Source organism: Cyprinodon tularosa, unplaced genomic scaffold (genome assembly GCF_016077235.1).
Source record: "Cyprinodon tularosa strain WSP-4 unplaced genomic scaffold, ASM1607723v1 ctg358, whole genome shotgun sequence".
Classification (NCBI taxonomy): domain Eukaryota; kingdom Metazoa; phylum Chordata; class Actinopteri; order Cyprinodontiformes; family Cyprinodontidae; genus Cyprinodon; species Cyprinodon tularosa.
Genome location: NW_024039072.1, coordinates 583,105 through 600,712, shown reverse-complemented (window position 1 = coordinate 600,712; position 17,608 = coordinate 583,105). Strand labels below are relative to the sequence as shown.

The window sequence follows — 17,608 nt, the reverse complement described above, 5'->3', positions numbered from 1 at the left end:
TTTTAACTAGCAACAACAAACAGCTTCTCGATCAACATAGTGTGTGGTTCTAGCGTCGCCATGGTAGCCACTTCATTACCCCAACTGCTGCGCAAAGAGCTATTTCCGGGTCACGTAAACTGTACCGATTAAATATTAAAAACAAATTCTGCGTTGCTGTCCGTTTTTCCATTTCGTATTCTTGATCTGAGCTTAGAATTGATATATGAAAAACAAATCCTTTTTTCGTTTTTGGTTTAACCATAAAAAACAAATAACAAAATAACCAGTCAATTTTTTATTTTTTGTTTTTTGATTGGCAATTGAAAATAGAAAGAACGAATGATACACGGATTGTCGCTGTCTCAGAGGTTTTCTTTTCATTCAACTTCATGAATGTTTTGGCAAACATTTCAGCATTAACTGATTACTGAACCTTTTTTGTTTAGTTTTTACCATAAAACCGTCATAAAGGAACCACTGAGAGTTGTTGGCAACAGGACTCTTTGTATCACAGCTTCATGGCCTGCTGAAGGTTTAAATTTGGCTTTTAGAGGACTTGGGAAACATGTCAGATTTGGTTTACTGAAAGGAAAACTATTTTAAATAAAGCAGAATAAATAGCACAATATGGCACAAGGGATCAGTGCAAATACACAGAAAGCTTTCTTTAACATATCCTCACTCGTCCTGACTGCTCCAGAAAGTAAAAACGCCTGAGCTATGGGTTGCAACAAATAAGGGTTTGAAGAATCTAGACTTTTCATTTAGTTATGTGAAATATTTAAAACTATATAACTATTGCACAAAATCGATCAAATGCGATCACTCAAACATGAGTGTGCATACGAAGTAGAAACCAACTCGATCAAATGATGGACCAGTGAAATCAGACTGAAAGGCAGTAACAAACACACGAGGAGCTTGGGATCACAGTGGCCAACTAGGGGGTTCTGGAGGAGCCACAAGGCGCCGGGCTGTCCGCCTCAGAGCTGCTGGACTCGTCATCATCGTCGGTCTGCTCAGCGCTGTGGTACAGCATGAACGCCTGGGTCTTATGGGTGATGGTGATGGTACAGGGTCCCTGAGCCCAAGGCTCCCCGTCTACCTGCATTGGCATTGTGGAGCTCTTCAGAACCAGCTGAGGTGAGAAAATCACCCCACATGTTGTTATATGACATGCTCCTGATCTATAAGTAAGGTCTAACACACACAACCACATCAGCAAATAATCCTGAAGAAATATAACTGTGTGGTACAAAATTAGATAACACTGAAACTACTAAATATAAATATATTCAGTATTAACAATGTGTACATTCAGATGTTTTTTGATATTTTTATTCCTACAGGCATTCCTTAATATGTAAATAATTGAATTGATTTTTTTTTTACTTTATCAAAGTCTTTTTATCCATTAATACAGTTAAATAAAAAGGCACTAAAATATAATTAAACAAAGATAAGTGAGGCAAACAGGTCTTTCAGAGGTTTCTTTGTTATTTTCTATTTCAGACAAATTTATGTTTTACAAAAATATGCAAATAGGACAAAGCTGCCCTTTTCAGACCAGGTGATAAAATGCAAATTAGCTAATTCAGATACAACTATACATCACTAAATGGCAATAAGACCAGCTCCATGTTATTTAACCTATTGTATATACAAAACCATACACAGGCCTGCTTATATTTGGGTAACGTCCCAGATACATGAAATCACTTAAACTATCAACACTGCCGAGTCATTTCAGTTAATAAACTACATGGGCGTATTTAAGTAAAAAGATGTGATAAAAGAGAAAGTAATGCTTGTTTTCCAGCTTTGATGACACAAAAAGGTGGAAATCCACAAAGGTTAGAGATGTACCATGGACTAATTTTATGCAGGCAAAAGAAAAAAATGTTCCAGCTAAACTCATTTAGTTTTCTCAGTTTATTCTCTCCTCAGGCAAGCAGACAGAAAAAGACAAACATTTCCTCCATGTTTAAAAAAAAAACAAAAAAAAAACGCCCACCCAGATGCATGCTGGTCCTACCATTGACTGCCTTTTTATAAAAATAATTCACCCAAATTAATTATAACTAGGGGTGCACCGATTGCAGTTTTCTTTAAAAAGTCTGACCTGCCGATTCCGATTTTGGTTGATACCGATTTGATTATTTTTTTGCTATGACCAACACTTTCAATGTTACAATCTTTTCTTGAAAAACATGCCCTTGAATAATAGCCTTGAACCATTATAAACTTGTTTTAACTGAGGTAGAGCCTTGACATAGAAATGAATTAAATAATAAATATTAATTAAATAAAACAAACTTAAGACTACAACATTGGACTTTTGATTTTTTACATTTCAAAAAACAAAACTTCAACAAAAGATCAGATTAGAGAACTGTTTTAAGATTCTTACCAAAAATAAAGTGCACAGTAGTATTTTGCTTTTACAAAATCGCAAGGTTCAAGGTCCTTTGAGAACATACTAGCAACTTAAAAGAAAATCCCCCGATGCAGGAGCTTTGTGTCCATTTAAATGTATAAGCCATCTAAACAGTAACTTGCAAAATCTTACAATACTAAATCTTCTAACAACATTATCAGGGGTAAGCTTTGATCTCACAGTCTTATTGGAGTCACTTGAGCATTAGTGGCAGGTTTTTCTTGATGAATAAAAACATTTCTGCTTTTCTCATCTATTACTACTCATCCAGCCAAGCTAAACAGGCGTTCACTTTCAATGCTTGTGCATGGGGCAGAGAGATAGGTTTCCTCGTAGTAGCTTTGTTTTTTTTCATTGCTCATAAGAGCTAACAGCGGGCCATCAACTGACTGTTTTCTTCCGGTGACTTTCGCTTTAGCCCTAGCTTGATTGGTCTTTTCAAATGCTGCATATTCAGCGGCGTGGTGGTTTCTTAAATGACGAACGAGGTTTGTAGTATTAAAGCTTTTGGAAGTGGTTCCACCCAGACTAATTTCGGCCTTACAAGAATTGCAAATTGCGAGCTTTTCCTCCTTTAACAGTATAATAATTCCAAACCAACGTCATAGCTGCACCTGATGACCTGTGAACTGCGACACCGGATGTTGTTACAGTTCACTTCGACCCGGTGGGCGGGTCTTTCAGTCAGCCGTCTCTAAGAGCAGAAAAAATATGGAATAGAGACTGATTTTAAGACACTCGCGGAGGTAAATAGATCGGTGGTTAAGATCGGTTTCCTATGTATATATCGGCCGATCACCAATCACCCTAAATTAAGTAAATCGGGGCCGATCGATCGGCCGGCCGAGTTATCGGTGCATCCCTAATTATAACTAAACAAAAACAAAGGAACATCACCAAATAACCAAATAAAAATAATCTCATAATAGACATCAAACATTAAAGTAGAATACGCTTAGCTAGATTAGCCAAAAAAACAAAAAAACGTTGTTTATTATTAACAAAAGATAATTGGCTCCTACAATGATATTAATTGTAAAATTTCAAAAAGCTCAGCGTCGGCACACAGAGACTATTGATTTTGCTCATAAGAGCTCCAGAGTAGAGACAGCTTATTGAGGTCAGCGGCTCTACCTGCCTTTATCCTGCTCTAAGTAGACTTTGACATTTAGGATACAGTAGCTGCATTTTTTTCAACCATCAAATTGTGCTAATTGTAATTACAAAATAATTTTGCTAAATGGAAAAAAATATTTGCCAATAAAATGTTTTTACGCTTTGATGAGCTGTTTATTTTCGTCGCATCGCATTATTATATTTCGCTACACTGCAATGGAAACTTTTTGGCATCATATGAGTCACATGATCTGCAGCTGGACTTTACTGCCTTGTAAAAACACAAGATGACTTGAAATAGAGGAGCATGGCGCTCACTAGAGCTGTGGCTGAAATATGGATATATCTCATGTGTTTACATCCCACGCTGCCATGTTTTAAAGATTTCTCGTGTGAACAAACATATTCATATGCAACTTTAAGAGTATTTTTTACTTAATGGAAATATCCCAACTGCGTAAAGTTGCATTTTCGAAATTAGGAAAATATCTAGGGCTGCAACTAATGATTATTTTGCGAATTGATAAATCTGACGATTATTTTTTTGATTAATAATCAGATAGCCAAAGGTTCTTGAAGAAGAATTTTTTATTTTTTTTATTTTTATGGCACTAGTGGCTCGTTTTTTTCAACAGTAGGCCGACAGGAAAGGACATATGAGAAAAGGGGAGAGACATGCACCAAAAGACCACAGGTCGGATTCAAACCCGGGTCAGTCACGTCAAGGACTAAGGACTCTGTGCATGGGTCCTGCCCGCCAACCACTGCGCCACCGAGGCATGCCCAAGGAATTTTTACTAGTGCTGCATCCATGCCATTTTTTGCCCTCGATACCGATACCCGGCTGTGCAGTATTGGCCGATACCGATACCATCTGTTCGAAATAATGTGTGTGTATATATGCAGAACTGCATACTACTTGGATGTAAAATAATAGCTTTGTCAAGCTGCTGCCTACCTTTGTGAAGCAGGAAAAAACTAAAACAAAGTGAATCCAGTAGAACTTTTTATTGCCTACCTGGAATGGGTGACAATAGTTGAATAAACTTTTGGCTTTCAAAATGGTATTGGTGCCCTAATTGTCATTACTTGCTGATACCGATACCAAATCGGTTAATAAATCCGTTAATCTTAACCATGTAAGTAAATCTAATGGATATCACTGCCAGGTGGGAAATGGCGCAAAAAGACATTTTTTTCACACGTGATGGGAGACATTTTGCAACTTGCATCCTGGGTTAAATCCGATTGATAATATCAGTAGAATTTTTCATTTCTTTATTTGTATCAAATGTAAATCTTGTCAAGCACATCATAGCAGTAATGCTTCTGATGACTTTAAAACGCCTTCAGCTGATTGGTACCACTTCTTTTTCTCAGTTAAAAAGCAGAAAGAAAAAAAAAAATAAATACAGGTGCAATCGATTCCTGAGTATGATTGATCCCTTCTGAAATACTGTAGTAAAGACACAACAAATGTCGTTTTAGGTAGACGCACACGCAGGTGAACCTCACAGGACACCGTTGTGTAATTCTGTTGCAGTTTGGGTAAAATTATGTTTGTTGTAAAAAAAGGCTTAGATATTCTTTGCTTGCTTTTTTCTTGTTCTCTTTGTAATATTGGTTTAACTTTTATCAGGAAGTGATGTAGGCATAGATTCAGCATGTTGGCTGCGTTTCTGTTTGCAGTCTCAAACATTGACGCTCGAGTGTAAATAATAATAATAATAATTGAACATTACTGATCTCACACTGGAGAAATTCCCATCTGCATATTAACCCATCCCCTTGTGGAGCAGAGGGCTGCCACTGTGCAGCACCTGGGGAGCAATCAGGGGTTAAGGGTCTTGCTCAGGGACCCAGAACGCAGGGTGGGGGGATCAAACCGGGTACTTGCAACCTTCTCAGAGCACAATTGGATGGATTAAATACAGAGGTAAATTTCTCCAACATGAGATCTATAGAATTCAATTATTATTATTATTATTATTACTACTACACGCTGGTAATTGAGACCTAAATGACCTTCATAAGTTTACCTTTCATCCATTTACTTGGATGTTCGCCATTCTGTGTTGGAGCGATACATATTGTGATCTAGACATGTGGCCGTGGTTGCCACTGCAGTGTAGTACATTCATTTAGCCACTATTTCAGTTCTTGCATTGCATAAGCCAAGAGATTGGATGTTTACATAATTTGAGTTATATTTATTATGTTGTGAACTAATTTCCACAGATGGATGTTTAAGTTTGTCTTATTAGATATATTTCAGTTTATTAGGTCTAAACCTCTGTTGTTGCACTATATTTTGCCTAATGGCATTTCATTTGTTATTGCATTGAGTATTGAGGTTAAAAAAACCTGCTGACCGTAGCGCCAAATGAAATGAAAGCCTCCTTGTCTTTCTACCTGTATCCTCACTGATACACCATCTTTGTTGGCTGCTAAAGAACTAGCCCTAACCTTTTACTCCTTAACAGTTGTAATTATTTAATGGAACACAGAGAAATGCAGCATTGTGACTGATAAACATGGATTATAGCTTTAAGAGTTGAGACAGAGGAAATAAAAATAGAAAGAGGCGACTGAAGAGCAAAGCAGCAGGTGAAGTGAGGACCATGAATTAAGTTTAATTTGATTCTACAGTGATGCATGGAAGCATACGTCAGCAAAAGTAATTGGATTTACATATTATCTCCCTGCAAACACTCCTAATAAGCCGAGTAGGAAGCTCTGTGATGGGAGTGTGTGTTGGTGGGTGCTATGGCCTCACCCTGACAGTGTGTGCCTGTCCCAGTCGAACAGGGTTGGCCAACTTGACCTGTATCTGAGCACAGTGGAAGGATCCAAAAACACCCACAACCTCCAGCAGCCCGTCGTCCAGCCTGGAGGTTAAAGTCGACAGCCACTTAAGCCTGGATAAATCAACCTTTTTGGTATTTTTACAAATAAAATCTAACATGTCTGAATCAGATCAACAGCCTGAGCTCATCTCACCGAGTCGGGGGGCAGGGTTCGTCTCCCATACCATCCCAAAGCCGGCAGCCTCCTCCCCAGTAGCCGATGTTACAAACGATTATGCCCTCCAGGCTGGGCAGTGCCACTCTCTCCCCATCCAACTCCAGCTGTGGTGTTCAAGGTGAAAAAAGACCTTAAGAATTAAACTTTAAAACATTATAAAACACTATAATCTCACTAATCCCTGCTTAGATTAATTTATATTGAAGGAATTAAAAAAACAGATGATTCATCAGACCACAAAGTGTTTTTAGCTTTTTTGTCATATGGCTGCAGATGTTTTCATTTAATTTCAGATCCAAGCTACAGAGAGGGTTGTTTTAACTGAACTATAAGTTTTTTTTTTTTTATGTTATTAAAATGGACCAAACACTGCCTACTAAACATGGTGCCAGAAGGCAGATTGCTATTCTTTAACTTCCAGTATCTATAATCCCATTACCGTACACATGTCGCGGTCCAATATTTTCAAGTTGTTTTCTACTTGGAAGAATAAGCAAAGTTTAAGTTGGTTGGTTTTTCGTGACACAGATATGACTTTCAGGCATGTTTCCCACCTTTTCAGTGTAGGGCCCTGCAAGGTGCCTGATGTTAGCCTGCTTTTAGCAGTGCTGATGGGTTTGGGCTCACTTCAATACTTTCATTCAGTGGTTTAAAAGAAAGATCCATGCTGTGCTCAGCATTAGTACCACTGACAGCTAAAAAGATCCCCAGCAACACCATGTTTTTTTTTCTTTAAAGTGTTTTAGGGCTTTTTTGGGGGAGTTTAATTTATTTAATTTATGAGCAGATGCTTTTCTCTTGGTCCAACAATCTCCCAATTCACATGGCTGTATAACTAGCTATGCCGTTAGCAGCCATTGAGCAGCTTGCAGTTCCAGTTCAGCCTCGTTTTTCAAGGCTGTGCCTGAAAAAGCTAAACCATCCATTTTCATTAGAGGGTGATACTTCTTTTTAAACTTTGAAAAAAGGGCATGAATCGATAATTTAACCTAAATATTTTCACCAAATTGTGTGAATCTGCACTTCTCCTTCCAGGACCTCAGAGGGTTTTTGACTTCCCCACTGTTCCCAGTAGTTATCCAGTTTAGATTCAAACATCTGGACCCAATACTGGTTTTTTTAAAAATGTATGCTAACTGCTTTGAAACTGTAAAGCACAATAATTATGTAGATGTTTGTTTTAGGCCCGCTTTGGATTAATCTTTTTATCATAACTGTATAAAACGGAGCCTTTAACTTCTAGCAGCATGCACTAATGGATGGACTTATAGGCTTAACTTGACTTTGCATAAATACTTAAAAAGGTATTAACAGTAACCTGCTCAGCTGCCAGGTCAGAATGTGAACAACCAGGACTACTTTACTGTACCTCAATCCTCTTATCCAGATCCTTACACTCCTGCACTAAACAATCTTTGGTGCCATACAGGAAATACACAGCCTGAGGGAGGAGATGAGAAGACAAAGCCACCAAATTTAAAACCAATACCTTTGTTATTATATGAAAATCCAAGTGGTCACATTTGAATGGGATTTGTGTATTTAAGCAAAGTGCTCAGACCTTGTTTATGATGCGGCTGGAGAAGAAGGAGGGCGTTTTCTCGCGATGAGCGTGGAAGTTGAGCGCCATCAGAGCATCAGGCCCTACAGAGAAGTAGTTGTTCATGGACAGAACCTGATGGGGGAGAAAAGCTCAGTGGGTCGGCTTTGGGTTGTAAAAACGTTGGCATGTATTAAGAGGAAAAAAAAGAAATAAAAAAATGTACCTTTGGTTTTCGAAAGTAGACGCCCTTTGAAGCTACCTGCACCTTCCATCTGAAAATGATCAACGTGCAGATCAGCAGAATTAAACTGACCAAGGATAACATCCGCCTTCATGTTCAAACTGTTTTAATAATTGTTTTTTTTGGTAGTTTTGTGTCCCCACCTGTCCATTTTGATCACTTCGGCGTCCAGAACATTACGGAGAACCTGCTCCACGGGGATCTCTCCAGCATACCCAGCTCCCCAGCCTAAAGTGTTGGAAAGGTCATTTCCTGTTCCCAGAGGCAGAATGGTCACCCTGGGGATGAACTGATCTTGGTCCTGAAAGAAAAGGAAAACATAGGGAAATATAATAACATAAAAAAGTACAAATATAGACTTAGTGGCATGGAGGGAGCAAAAGTGAGCATCTTTTAAACCTTTTTACAGCTTGTAGAACTACAAACAAAAACCGTTGGGATTTATTGGGATGCACCAACACAAAGTAAAGCAATACCATGAGGGGGAAGTTAATTATCTTTTTTTTTTGTTGGATTTTCATTTAAAGATATGCTGCGTGTATATGACTTTAGGTTTAGACTTTGGCCTCTAACAGGCTGTCCTCTATTACTGCTCTTTATTAAGCTCCCTTCATCAGAGCTAATCTGCCTTCCTATCCCTGCTGAAAATAAACATCCCAACAGGATGATGCTGCCACCACCATGTATCACAGAGGGGAACTGCTGCATTTCATGTGTTTTTTTAAAATGATATCATCATTTGATAAGCGGCTTCCTGCTGACCCCCTACAAGGCTACTGGAAAACTGTCACTCATAGTTACTATGAGTTCCTTCTTCTCCTCGTTTTACACTAAAATCCAGATATATGATACTAATAGTTGTCCTGGTAAACACATTCTCCCAATTTAGCAATGAATCTCAGCAACTCATCCAAAGTCTGTTTCCAGCTGCTCTGTAGAAGTCCATATCTTGGTAGGTTTTTGGTTGTATTATGCTCTTTCCATTTGAGATAATAAACAAAACAATTTTTCATGATAATTTCAATGGTTAGGATTAGGGCTAGGCGATTCACCGGATTTTTACAATTACCTTCATTCACTACGATAAATGGGGCAAATTTTCCCATGTCGGTAAATTCGGTTAATAAGCCGGCAAATAATTCTGCTGTTTTTCTTGTGTGCACTGGTGGCTGGTATTTCCTTCCCCTTTAAAGCTGCGTCACACTGGACGCAGCAGGATCAGCAAAAACGCGTCTGCTGCTTCCTTTATGCTGCTTATACCAGTTTAGTTCTGACGCACGGCTGAAGCATCTTTGCTGCTCTGGCTGTGCAGTGGAAAAGTGTGTCTGACACGCGTTGGGCGGAGCTACTCTATCCTTTCTTTGCCCTGCAGCTGTATTTGCTGTGATCAGTGGGAATAAAGTAGTTTTATTATGTTTTTAAGTGAGAAAATACACCTGAAAACTTAATCAGTGCACTCAGTTCATCCAGATTACCATCCTGCCTTACAATATTATTTCTGTCGGAGCCGCTCAGCCCCCCACATTCCAGAGGTGCGCCTGCTGCTCAACAGCACATTTTGCTGCGTCCTGACGCTCGTCAACCATTGACTTTGCATGTAAACTGGCTGCTCCTGCTGCGTTCGGTGTGAACGCAGCATAAGAAAGTGAAGCATGTGCGATCATGTGACTCCACTGATCCGGTCAGAAGCAAAATAAAGAGAATGATGGATAACCCCATTGAAGAAGCTTCTAACATAGCTGAGCGCGCAGAGAAGAGGTCAAGAGGGCGTAGTCAGAGTTGTGTGCGTGGCAGACGTTTTTGAGCGAGGATGCGAGGGTTTAAACGACGTACATTGTTCTCATTGCACACTCAGATTGGTGGCACCAAAATTACGCCACAGATGTTGAGCAAAAGAACACGAAACGCTAATTTTTTCTGAAATCGGGTCTATCAAAAGTAACACATCCAACCTCCAAGCTGTTTAGTTTAAAGATGTGCAAAAGGCTCCATTACCTTTGCACAAAAATGTTTGCAAGAGAGGAAACATTATTCACCTGTTCAATGAGACATTGTTTAATGTTCAAACCTGAATAGGTACAATAATTTAATATTAAATTGAAAGTAATATGAAATGTGATTTATTCAATGTATAAATTATAAATAGCTCAGTTGCATTTCCTGCACATGCCTTTAATTCTGATAGAGCAGCTGGGGAATTTATTGTTATCGAGGTAAAACTGTCCAATTTAAGGTGATACTGATTTGAGGTGATATCGCCCCGCCCTAGTTAGGATACTGTTTTATAAGCTCTGGTAAGAACTTGACCACAACGATCATTTGTTTCAAATGGTTCTCTAAAAGTCCTCAGAGGTTTTCATAGAACGTATACTGAGATAAAAATGATGCATAAGAGGACTCCATGCACTCAGGGGACTTTTAAAAGCATCTGGATTATAGTTAGGACTGTCAGAATATTAGGAGACTCAATACAACTTTTAATTATAAAACATGTGAAAACAATAAATCTTGTTCATGTCAAAACTATAAATTTAATGGTGCTGGTCTGCATAATTGTCCCTTATAAACAAGTACAAGATCTCTTGTAATGCACCAAACAGGCAGTGGTGCACATTTCCTCCAGTTTTCTTTACACTTGGTCTTGATTAAAAGTATCTTATTATTGTAAAGCTAATTTAAAAGGGTTTGGACCGCATTGAACATAAAGAAGATATAAAAATCTTACCTTGAGCTTCATTGCATCAATTGCATCCAGGACCCAGCCCACAGTGCCATCACCTCCACATACTAACACCCGGACCCTGCCGGGGGGGAGTAAGGTGCACAGCTGGAGGGCTTTGGAAGGAGTCAGCTCAGATAGGTCAAACACCTGGAGAAGGACGGAGACGTTCTGATCAAAATGGAGGGCGACACACCTGGAGGGAGACAAACGAAGCAAGAGACACTGACCTGCACAGGGTTGAGAAGGGTTCGAAACTCTCCCAGCAGAGCCTCCCCCATGTTGTTGCCGCTTCGTGTGTTGGCCAAAACCAATACAGGAGTCCAGCTGCTCCCACAGGAGGCCCCCAGCTGCAGAGCGCAGAAAGAAACAAAAAAATGGGAGTACAATATTCATTTGTCTGCTTAGATATACAACTTAAAACTATATAAGAAAAAATGGTCATTTAAGCCTTACCTTGCTGAACTCATCAGGATGCCGGCGCCGCAACTTGTTGACGCGGTAGAGGTAGTGCGGAGGGATGATGAGGCTGTGGAATTCACCCAGATCACACACGTCTCCATCCGCTAAGCCATCAACGCAGTCGTCATGGACTGTGGTCTGACACCAGGCGCACCTTAAAGGAGGAGCAGAGGGAGAAAAACAAATCAAAGAAGAAGAAAAGAGTTGCTGCTGCTCACAGACAGTGTTGACATTTTGGGGTTAAACTAGAAACATGGGGATGAATGTGAGCGATCCCTAAGCCTGGTCATCAGAAGAAAACTATTCAAGATACAAGGTTCAAATCTGCCTGATTTTTACCCCAGACTAAAACCTAGAACGATCAACTTATTTCTTCTAAAATGATGATACAAATGTGAAACAAGCCTTCTGATATGAGAGCCAAAGACATTAAGCTATAAAGGAGGAACGTCTCCTTCTTTGTTATGGAAACCTTGAAGAGTTTAAGTGTGTTTGATCTCCGTCTGTCAGACGGGTTCTGTCAACATCCCAGGATAAGAGGAAAGGCAGACGTCAGAGATACAGACGCCGAGGCGTAAACAGTGAAGCTGCAGCTTTGGAAGCTGTACTGCTGAAAAGTAGAGGAGTAGGGCTGGGCAGATTAGATTTTGATTCATACAGTTCTAAATCGATTCAATCTGTTTTTACAATAATGAAAGTGGTTCAATTGTGTTTCAAAATACTCATGTATTTTATTTTTTCCTCTCACATTAAACACAAAGTGCAAACTTGTAAATCAGACAGTTTAAACTCATAAGAGCAAATTGTTTGTGAAAAGTGAAAAAGTGAAGCCTCACTCACTCAGACATTCATGAGCTGCATTATCTTCGATGCACAAACTACAGGTGCTGGTCATAAAATTAGAATATCATGAAAAAGTAGATTGATTTCAGTAATTCCATTTAAAAAGTGAAACTTGTATATTATATTCATACATTACATACAAACTCATATATTTCAGATGTTTATTTTGTTTAATTTTGATGATTACAAATGACAACAAATGAAAATCTCAAATTCATCATATCAGAAAATTAGAATATTGTGAAAAGGTTCAAAATTGATGGCCCCTGGTGCCACACTCTAATCAGCTAATTAACTCAAACCACCTGCAAAAGCCTTTAAATGGTCTTTCAGTCTAGTTCTATAGGCTACACAATCATGGGGAAGACTGCTGACTTGACAGTTGTCCAAAAGACGACCATCGACACCTTGCACAAGGAGGGCAAGACACAAAAGGTCATCGCTAAAGAGGCTGGCTGTTCACAGAGCTCAGTGTCCAAGCACATTAATAGAGAGGCGAAGGGAAGGAAAAGATGTGGTCGAAAAAAGTGTACAAGCAAGAGAGATAACCGCACCCTGGAGAGGATTGTGAAACAAAACCCATTCAAAAATGTGGGGGAGATTCACAAAGAGTGGACTGCAGCTGGAGTGAGTGCTTCAAGAACCACCACACACAGACGTATGAAAGACATGGGTTTCTGCTGTCGCATTCCTTGTGTCAAGCCACTCTTGAACCACAGACAGCGTCAGAAGCGTCTTGTCTGGGCTAAAGAGAAACAGGACCAAAGTTATGTTCTCTGATGAAAGTAAATTTTGCATTTCCTTTGGAAATCAAGGTCCCAGAGTCTGGAGGAAAAGAAGAGAGGCACTTCATCCACGTTGCTTGAAGTCCAGTGTAAAGTTTCCACAGTCAGTGATGGTTTGGGGTGCCATGTCATCTGCTGGTGTTGGTCCATTGTGTTTTCTGAGGTCCAGGGTCAACGCAGCCACATACCAGGAAGTTTTAGAGCACTTCATGCTTCCTGCAGCTGACCAACTTTTTGGAGATGCAGATTTCATTTTCCAACAGGACTTGGCACCTGCACACAGTGCCAAAGCTACCAGTACCTGGTTGAAGGACCATGGTATCCCTGTTCTTAATTGGCCAGCAAACTCTCCTGACCTTAACCCCATAGAAAATCTATGGGGTATTGTGAAGAAGAAGATGCAATACACCAGACCCAACAATTCAGAAGAGCTAAAAGCCACTATTAGAGCAACCTGGGCTATCATAACACCTGAGCAGTGCCACAGACTGATCGACTCCATGCCACGCCGCATTGCTGCAGTAATACAGGCCAAAGGAGGCCCAACTAAATACTGAGTGCTGTACATGCTCATACTTTTCATGTTCATACTTTTCAGTTGGCCAACATTTCTATAAATCCTTTGTTTTTATTGGTCTTCAGTAATATTCTAATTTTCTGATATGATGAATTTCAGATTTTCATTTGTTGTCATTTGTAATCATCAAAATTAAACAAAATAAACATCTGAAATATATGAGTTTGTATGTAATGTATGAATATAATATACAAGTTTCACTTTTTAAATGGAATTACTGAAATCAATCTACTTTTTCATGATATTCTAATTTTATGACCAGCACCTGTATATGTGCAGCGTTGTCTGTAACAACTACAGGGTGTTTGCTGGTCAGCCTCCATTTGTTAATGTCTTCAGTCAACCTATTGGCTATATTTGCAGCTTTCTGGCTTGAAGTCATCTTAATTTGAATGTGAACATCACGCGCGTCACTATAAAACTAATCGATCTCATTCGCTAGATATCGATTTTACAAAAATGTAAAGGAATCGATTCAAAATCGATTAATACATTTTTTTTATTCAGCCCTATAGAGGAGGTTGCAAATCTTTTAAATATCAGGGCATAATTAAAAAAACTGTAGATTTGCTCATATTCAATAACTGTCCATTAAAAAAAAAAGCCAGGTTTTCTATTATGGAATGTCTCACATTATTAATCTTTTATAGATCATCGCTTCAGCTTATTAAGGTTAAATGAAACACGATAACATGAGGTTGGATTGAAAAATCAGTCTCTGTTTATATTGAGATTAAATGATTAGCCCTCCACCCAAATTCATTTATATATTATATATATCCTCAGAGAAGTAAGATGGGGACAGTAGAACCTGATTTTAGAATAGAAGTTCTACTTTCTATTCAATTCTGTATATAGCCTCTGCAAAGTAAGATAAGGTCAGTAGAATCAGATCTTAGAATAGAAATTCTATTTTCTATTATATTCTGTTCTATTTTATATATATAGTCTCTGTAAAGTAAGATAGTGACAGTAGAACCTGATCTTATCTATACTTTTAAGCTTAGACAAAACATTGCAATGAGATTACTGTTTATTTGCTCACCAAAAAACAAAACTGTAGGCTACTGACAAATACTATTTTTTTTTTTTTTAGAATATGATTTAACAGGTTACAGTTGATTATACTATGAATAAAGATCAGGTTCTACTAATCGCCACCGGATGCAGATATGTCTCAAAGACTCTTGACAACAATTTTATATTTTTCCTATTAAAAAAACTAAAATAAAGGTATATATGGACTACAGATTTACAGATTCTTTGTTTATTTACCTAACTGACAAAACCTGAATGTATAAATCCTTGCTGAGTTTAGAGTACTTTGCATATTTGACTGTATGTATGACCAGAGGCGTAGCCAGAAATTTTTTATAAGGGTGGCCAGGCAATAACCAATGTAGACAGAGGGGTGGCCAAAAGTAGATAACCTCAGAACCTCCGGTTCAATATGCACTGTTCCAACAGGAAAATAATGAGCATAACTTCCAGATTTTCTAAATAAAGACAAACTATACTTTCCCACAGCCTTTGCTAACAAACAGACAAATATATCCAAACATCCATGCTTTCTAGATTACTTACCTACTTTTATCAGTAATCTTTATGCATAAAATTGATATTTACAAGCACTAATATCTACATAAATTGATTATTTAAAATGTTTTTATTAAAAATGTATCTATGATTTCACTGAAGACTCCTAGATGACTTGCAGAGACACATCATTTTCTCTTCACCCTATAAAACACAAAATGTATTTCTGCTTGAATTCTGTATTTATCATCTTTAATGTTAGTATATTTATGTGCATAATTAACCACAGTGTTTTTGTTGTCAAGTAATTGTTAATATATGCAAAATAAAATGTTCATCCAGCTGCGCCCCTGTGTATGACTGGGGTTACCTGAGGTCGCACAGTTTGGGCTGGGTACCACACTGCTGTTTGCACACAGCACAGTAACTAGCCAGGGGCACATTTCCGCGGACCCAGCGGTGCTCCATGGTTCCGTCGGGTCGGGACGGAGCCACGATCTCCTTGCAGGGGAGGCTCCGGTCGGCCCGATGCAAACATTCCTCATCCGCGCACACGCCGCAGCAGTCGCAGTAAGCTCCGTGCAGGATGTGCTGGGAGCAGACGCAGCAGTAGGTGGGCTTATTGAACAGGTCGGTGTAATGCCAGCCGTGTTTGCTCTTCCTGAAGAACTCCTTGATGTAGGTTTTCCTCTTGGAGCGCTGCGCGCTGCACCACAGCGTCAGGAGGACCGGGATGATGACGGCCAGAGAGGTCCAGAATAACAGCGTCCACTCCTCCCTGGAGCCGCAGTCCTCCTGCTGCCCCTCGCCCCCCTCCTGGCACATGGCGGCCGCGGTTCGGACACAAGCGACGGGCGGATTTTAACAAGAGAAGCGCAGAGTCACCAAAAAGCGACGTTTTTCCGCTAAGGCCATGTTCTCTGGCATCAACAGGATGCTGCTCTGTAGTTTGGAGACAGGAAAACTACAAACAGGAAGAGGACGACGTCACCCTGACGTCACTTCTGAAGAGAGCATTTGCACATCAAGATAATTCCTCCACACGAGAAGTACAGGCTGACTTCTTGAGGGAGATTATACAAACATCGATTTTAAAGGCTGTATCCTCGTTCTGTGTGGACTGGATTCTTCGAGGTCTGTGAAAATAAGGAGACTTAATCATTTCTTTTATGAATGTAAAGAAGTAAGAAACCTATGGGATCGACTTCAGATCTAGATCTATAAATGTGGACTTTAATTCCTTAAAAATAATCCAGTTTGGTTTATATATCAATGAAAAAAAGTGGAATTCTTTTTTAATGCTTTTGATGATTTTAGCCAAATATTATATCCATAAATGTCTTTATGCAGAATGCTCCCTCTCATTCTCTGCTCTCAAAAACTTTCCTCCTTTAACCGATGTCTGAAAAACATGCAGAACCTTAAAGCAAATAAACTGTCTGATTTAATGGAAGAGTTTCAGTTAGTCCCCTCTTCATAATAATTTAATTTTTATTTTATTTTTGTTTGTTTGTTTGTTTTCCCACCCTGTTCTAACCTCAAATTTAATAGGAGTTGTGATCTTATTTTTTTTTGTAATGTTCATTATTGACGTATTGTTTGAGATTGTCATTGATATTCTTTATTTTCAATGAAAAATAAATAAATAAAAAGAAAATAAGGATGCGTTTTGGCGGTGAATTCAAATCAAATACACTTCCCTGCTGTCAGTCTCATATCTTATATGGACATGGTGCTATTGCACTCCGGAAATGAAGGGGGCGCTAGTGACACTATTTCCTGTACCAATATAAATGATCTTTGGCGCACTTGCCCGGGTTCCAAACTGCGCATGCGCGGTGGTCAGCTCCAGTGGCGCAAAGGCAACATCACACATCAGAGGGATCCAGGCAAAGTGCTTATTTAATTGCTCACGCTTTCTGGAAAAAACAAAAGAAAAAAGAAAAAACTACGAGAAGTGGGAACGGAAATAATGACACAGAATGACGTACTCGGGTTTTTGTTTTTCTTTGTAGTCGTACATAAACATAAATCACATAGATATTTATTGAGAATCAGTCTATTAAAACCCGTGGACAACTGGAATCTAGCCTCAGATGTTTTAAAGTATAAAGCTTAGTTTAATTTCTCAATTCCAAATCTAAAATCTCCCATGAAATGTGATTCTAGATAAGGTGATCAGGCTTGTCTGAGAAAGCCAGAGGAATCCGTGGATCTCCGTGTTAGTACTGCCATCTAGTGGTTGACCCTCTCCATTACTGCTGCCACCGAAATTATTACTAGCACCCTCAATGCAATCAGAATCAGAAAATCTGATTGCATTGGGGGTGCTAATAAGGCAGA

General features: G+C 39.1%; 1 protein-coding gene across 1 annotated transcript; it reads right to left on the bottom strand.

Annotated features, from left to right (window-relative positions):
- Positions 1–403: 403 nt before the first annotated feature.
- dgke (diacylglycerol kinase, epsilon) lies at positions 404–16,245 on the bottom strand. The gene is made up of 11 exons (XM_038295662.1): positions 15,636–16,245; positions 11,519–11,678; positions 11,293–11,412; positions 11,069–11,212; positions 8,487–8,644; positions 8,326–8,374; positions 8,121–8,234; positions 7,929–8,000; positions 6,536–6,663; positions 6,312–6,423; positions 404–1,120 (listed from the first exon to the last, which is right to left on the bottom strand). Exons 1-11 carry the CDS (start codon positions 16,088–16,090, stop codon positions 923–925), a joined length of 1,710 nt encoding a protein of 569 aa, XP_038151590.1. The 5' UTR covers positions 16,091–16,245; the 3' UTR covers positions 404–922.
- Between the last annotated feature and the right edge of the window lie 1,363 nt (positions 16,246–17,608).